The 6,000-nt window shown below is 35.9% G+C and overlaps 1 protein-coding gene across 3 annotated transcripts in view; it reads left to right on the forward strand.

The window, feature by feature from the left end:
* The window catches only part of LOC117186646 (membrane-associated progesterone receptor component 1), a 52,130-nt gene extending 46,454 nt beyond the window's left edge, over positions 1 to 5,676 (forward strand). For 2 of the 3 annotated variants that reach the window (XM_033387683.1, XM_033387682.1), the window contains exons 3-4: positions 4,851 to 5,003; positions 5,059 to 5,676. In XM_033387683.1, the coding sequence (XP_033243574.1) occupies positions 4,851 to 5,003; positions 5,059 to 5,381 (476 nt within the window). In that variant the 3' untranslated portion in view covers positions 5,382 to 5,676. Of the gene's footprint in view, positions 1 to 688; positions 837 to 4,850; positions 5,004 to 5,058 lie in introns of those variants that run through there. The other variant, XM_033387684.1, reaches the window with a different exon arrangement.
* Positions 5,677 to 6,000: the final 324 nt, after the last annotated feature.

Raw genomic sequence — 6,000 nt, forward strand, 5'->3', positions numbered from 1 at the left:
TGGATATCAGATGTTAGATGAGATAATTTAAATTTCTTAAGAGCTTTTGACGGCTGCTGCTCCGAACTGTTACTTTAATTGAGAAATGAGCAACGGTGAAACAATTCTTTAATATCCATTGATATATAATTGATTGATTAATTGATCTAATATATAATTGGAGTGTTAATTATTTATTGTTGGCTTAAATATTAACCTACCTAGCTTAAATTTTCGCGGCGAGATTATAGTTGAATATTCTAAAGCATAAAAGAAAATCAATTCGATCAGTTCCTGCTTTGTTAATCGATGACTTCAAAAAAATTAGAATCAAAGCTCTATCACTTCATTTTAAGATTCCGCGTGAAGATGGTTTATAATGTCATACCCCAAAGTACTGCTTTTTTATAGTGGATATGTGTAACACCCAGACGCATTTCTAACCCTATCAACTATGTATCTTCTTGATCCATTGATATCCATCTGTCCGTCTTGTGTGGCATCTTTTAACAACCAAAATTGTATATGCACAAGGAAACACTGAAAAAGTGGATCAAGAGCAATACGCTTCTATGGCTCTGTTGACGAATAATTAATGATGACAAAGTTACTTAAAGATCCACTCGTAATGGCATAATTTTGTTCCCAGCAATACAAAAATTCCGTATTACAACCTACCCAATGGTGAGCCCTTTTTTGTCGATCACGAAGCCCTTCGGCATAAATGCAGAACTTGCGTCTCGTGTGTGATATTCAGCGCATCCGGTGGTCGTCACGGTCTACTTACTTGACAAGATTTCAGAAATCGGAGCGAAAGTATGGCTACATCCGAGGAATATATCGATCAACGTTGACAGGTAGGCTGCTATGCTCCCTACGCTCTTTTACAACCTTTGCAGTTGTCCTGTTCCTTTGAAATGATTTATGTTTGAATTTGAGCATATGCCAATGCTAATATTCGTAGTCCATAGCACCTTCGGATGAATGGAATATCTTATATTTGGCTCGTACTCGAATGCGAGGCAAATAAATGAAATTGGCTTTGTCTGCTATTTTCTCTGTAAGAGTCAATTACGTATCGGCGCGCTGGTCTCTGTTCCGATTTTCTTTGTTGATTTCGTTCAGGCCTCTTGTAGTTGAGACTCACTGAATTTTTACATGTTCCCACGCACATTTTCGTTATCACCTTGGATTCGTTCGTCTGTTCTTTCTGATCTATTATTTCGAATGTTTCTTGCTTTATTCGTTCGACTGCTGAATGGCATTGTCACTGTAACACACAAATTTAACAAACTGCTATTCTTACTGATGAATATCCGTATGCAAGCCTTTCACAGTCATAAAAAACGTCCACGCACATACACAAAAAAGACAGAGGAAAATAGAAAACAAAAAATATGAAAATAAATTTTTTATTTTATAAATATATAATGTAAACATCAGCAAATATGTTTATATTTATTTTGAGCTCATTGATAATTATTAATTAATATTAATATTAAGCATGGTAACCTATGCTTCTGCCAAGGCATAAAACGGCTCGTATGTTATTTGCAGAATGTGATATTCGTACAATTGATTGAAAAAAAGTAACTTTCAGTGACAAAAAAGTCAGCTTGGTGGGTCTTGACGGAAAACTTATTTACTGGCTAGATTTACGCCGTGAACGAAAGTCTTGGTATACGCTCAATTTCGGAGGTGGCCTGCTTATAGTATATAGTATGGACTGCATTTGGGCACCGCGGAAGATCGCCTGGATGGCTTGTATCATTTCGAATGACTTCTCATATGTACATAAGACTTATGGAAGATGTATTAATACATATAGCAAAACATACTTGAAGGACGACTGAATACGTATCCACGTATCCAAAGGGACAAAGCAGTTCTTTGAGGGCCGAAAAATTGATATTTTATTGTGATCTGCTTGTGGGAGGTTATGTAGTAAGAAAACAATATTTTTTCCAAATTATACAATTAAAAAGAAAATTTTAATTTCAGTTTATTAATAGTTATTTCTAAGGTACTCACTTTAAGGTTATGGATTTTCCTAGAAAGGATCAGTAACTAAAATAAATTTCATCTCATTTCAATGTACATTTTCTTTGTACCTTAGTAAAATGGCTATATGTGCAAAAATTATTTTTCATTTTTCTTAAAAAGTAATAGATGCTTGTTTGGTTTGACTATGCAGTTCTTATCTCTCATTATTGTGCTCAGTTACTACAAATTTTCGTGTTCTTTGAACCACATTTGTGGTACCATTAGCTTAGATAAGAGATCAAAGTCGCGCTCTATGTAGAAAACAGATACATATGTATATGTGCAATCATGTTTTTTCATGTTTCAGTAAAACTGACAAGCGGACTGATTTAGTACGTAAGCACTCATTAATGTTTTAAACCAATACAAATTAAAAACGAGGGGGAACGTTGTGAGTTGCTGCGGACACCGCAACTCTACAGTTATACCCGATACTAAGTCAGTATGGCTCTCCTCCGGCAGACGCCGCTAATATTAAACGACACGACAAAGAATGCGTGCGAGAGAGACAGAAAATCAGTCTGAGCGTGACGTCGGGCGCTGCGTAGCCACTGCAAATTGATTTGTTCCTATTGGCTATAAAAGTGATCCGACCTGATCCAGATTCAGCAACCGGATAGATATGGTCATTATCTATGATTCTGCGTTTTTTGTTTTCTCGTTTCCTCAATATTGTGGATGCAACAGATTTTCGTCCTTTGCGGGGGCGGAAGGGGGTGTGGCGAAATTTTGAAACAAACTCGTCTCGGTCCGATATATTAGGAGTGTGGATACCAAATTTGGTTGCTCTAGCTTTTATAGTCTCTGAGATCTAGGCGCTAATGTTTTACTCTAAGCAAAGCCGGCTATGCTACGTGTGTGTTCGAGAGAGACAGGGCGAGAAAAAATGAAATTGTTTTCTTGATGCTGGCTATAATAATAATACGATCCAATTCAGATTCTGCAGTCTAAAAGATATGGTCATTCTCTACGATTCCTTTGTGGGGGCGGAAGTGGGCGGCGCGAAGTTTTGAAATATTTTTGTAGCAGTGACATATCACAGAAATCTGGATCCAAAATATCGTTGCTCTAGCTCTTATAGTCTTTGAGCACTTGGCGCTAATAGGGACGGACAGACGGACGGACGGACAGACGGACAGACAGACATGGCTCAATCGAGTCGGCTATTGATGCTGATCAAGAATATATATACTTTATGGGGTCGGAAACGATTCCTTCTGGACGTTACACACATCCACTTTTACCACAAATCTAATATACCCCAATACTCATTTTGAGTATCGGGTATAAAAATAATTGCATTTTAGTTAAAAATGCCACATGGTAAAGAATTTTCTGAGGAAGAACAGGGAAGGCTCAAGAGAATGAAATTAGCTGGCATAAAAACTGGTCGAATAGCTTCGCTAATGAATTGACATCGAAATACTATTTTAAAACTTTTCATAGATCCAGACGGTTACCGCGTAAGTCGTCGACTTGGCCCAGGTCAACCATAATAAATTGACAAAACGGCACTTGCGGCAGTTTGCAACTGAATGTTTAATGAGTTAAAAAAAATCAAGGCAGATCTCGGGCTAACAATCCCCAGGCAACGTGTGAGCCAAATTTTGAAAGAAAATTTTAACCTCACATATCAAAAGAAAGTTGGCAAACTCCGCTTAACTAAACGTTATAATGATGCGCGCATGTCCTTTTTAAAAAAACACATGTTCTGGCACCACGAAGCCAAACCATGGTGATAAATCGCTTATGATATGGGCTGCCTTAAGTGCTAAAGGAAACTCTCCAATATGTTTTATATCCAGCCGGATGAATGCTTAAGCATATATAGAATTGGTAGATAGTGAACCTTTTTCATTTGCTTAGCATTTCTATGGTGATCAATGGACGTTTCAGCAGGATAATGCGCTAATTCATGCTTCCCGGGCCTCAATTTGAGACCCATAATAAACCGTTGATTAAGTGGGCTTCAATGAGTCCAGACTTAAATCCAATTGAGGATCTGTGCGACTTCTTTGCAGCAAAAGCTTATGCCTGTACAACGCAGCACGAAACCTTAAAGGAATTAAAACAAGCGATCGTTGCAGAATGGAACAGGATAGAGCTATTAACTCTACAAAACTTGGCAGGCTCAATACCCAGTAGGCTGAATAAACTTCAGGAGCATAAGTTCAACAGCATTAATTATTAAGAGAGTTAATTTTCCCAAACATTTTTTTCCATACAAAATATATTTTGCTGTTATAGCCATTTTCTATGTCAAAAATATAAAAATATTTTTTTTTTGTTATTAAAAAAATTGATATGTAATTTGTTTATGCCTTTTTGTTTTGTACTTATTAACAGCTAACCAAATAAAAATATAAAATAAATCAAGAAAATACCTTTTGAAAAAAAACGTCATTCAAAGCAGTGCACATATATCTAATAAAAAAAAGATTATGTAAATCATTTGAAAAAAATCTGGAAGTACCAACATTTTTTTCAACCAGTTAGATACTCTGAGGGATATTCTACCGGAACCTGGACAGATTTCGGGTCATACTACTCGAGAAATTATCACTCTTTGTACCCTCCTTAGTCTGGGGACACTTTGACGACAAAAATAGCCACCACAATGGGCAGCCCCCCCTAGTGACCTCGGCATCGGTCGAGAAGCCCTACAAACCTAACATAATGTGGTTTTAATTTTTGTGTGTGTTGGGAACTGTAGCGCCTTGGTCTTCTGTAATTTATAACGCAAACAACTCAGTCAAGTTTTTCTCTCTGAATTAAATAAGGTTTTTTAAAATTTCTTTTAACGAAAAGTTGGGGGTTTCTAATTTCAGGAGGACCCTATGCTACGTTCGCTGGAAGAGACGCTTCACGAAATTTGGCAACATTTAGCGTGGTTTCAAATGATAAAGATGACTTTGATGACTTAAGCGACCTGAGTGCCGTAGAAATGGACTCGGTGCGAGAATGGGAAATGCAGTTTAAAGGTAATCACGGAACAAATTCGATTGTCAACTTTTAAGATTATCTTTTTATTTCTAGAGAAATATGAGCTTGTTGGCAAGCTGTTACGTACGGGAGAGGAGCCTACTAACTATGAAGATGACGAGGACGATGAAAATATTGTTAACAGTGATGGAACTGTTGTTGCTCAATCAGTTAATGTATTAAGCGAACAAAAAGATGTCTTGCGGGATCGGCAGTCTAAAAATGTTACATCGGAAACGGAGATATATGCTAAAAAAATCAGTGCGGTAGATCATCACAACTTCAAAGAAGATCAAATTTCTGGAAGTAACATTTCACTTTCCACACCTTCAACCGAAAACAGTTCATTAGGTGAATTACCCATAACCGATTTTTAGCAAGGGAAAGGCTCACAATTCAAGAACTGTTTGTAGCTTCAATACACAATCGTAACCTGAGAATCATTCAGCAATTTTGTCTTTAAAATTATTATTATTTTTTTTTTTAAGTTTAAAACAATTATATTTTGCATTATGAAAAAACTGAATGAGATCACTAAAACGGAGCGGTGTGAACTATGAAGGTAGAAACACTCATATTTTTGTTACAAATTTACTTACGTTATATGATTTTTTTCAATGGGAAAATAACAACAAAAAAATTTATCATGACTAACATAAAGTTTACAAAATATTGAATTAATGGTCATGGGAGAAATCATTTAATATCATAAAAATGAAAAATTGTATATAAATATTGCATATGTATGTATTTATATAAAAGCTATAAACATTTTTGGTGGGAATCTATGTATACAAGTTTAACATTATCTGCAATAAAAATAAAATTTAGAAAAACACACTTAATATGTTTAATGTATCAAAAATATAGTTATGTCAACAGAGAAATTGTTGAACAGTTTGCTTTAAAATATAAAATTTTCTATGGCATTAAATCTTGATTGGCTTCTGCCCATGTGGGAAGAGAATCGTCGGGTAACACAGATAGACAGATCCT

This window comes from Drosophila miranda, chromosome XR (genome assembly GCF_003369915.1).
Source record: "Drosophila miranda strain MSH22 chromosome XR, D.miranda_PacBio2.1, whole genome shotgun sequence".
Lineage (NCBI taxonomy): Eukaryota > Metazoa > Arthropoda > Insecta > Diptera > Drosophilidae > Drosophila > Drosophila miranda.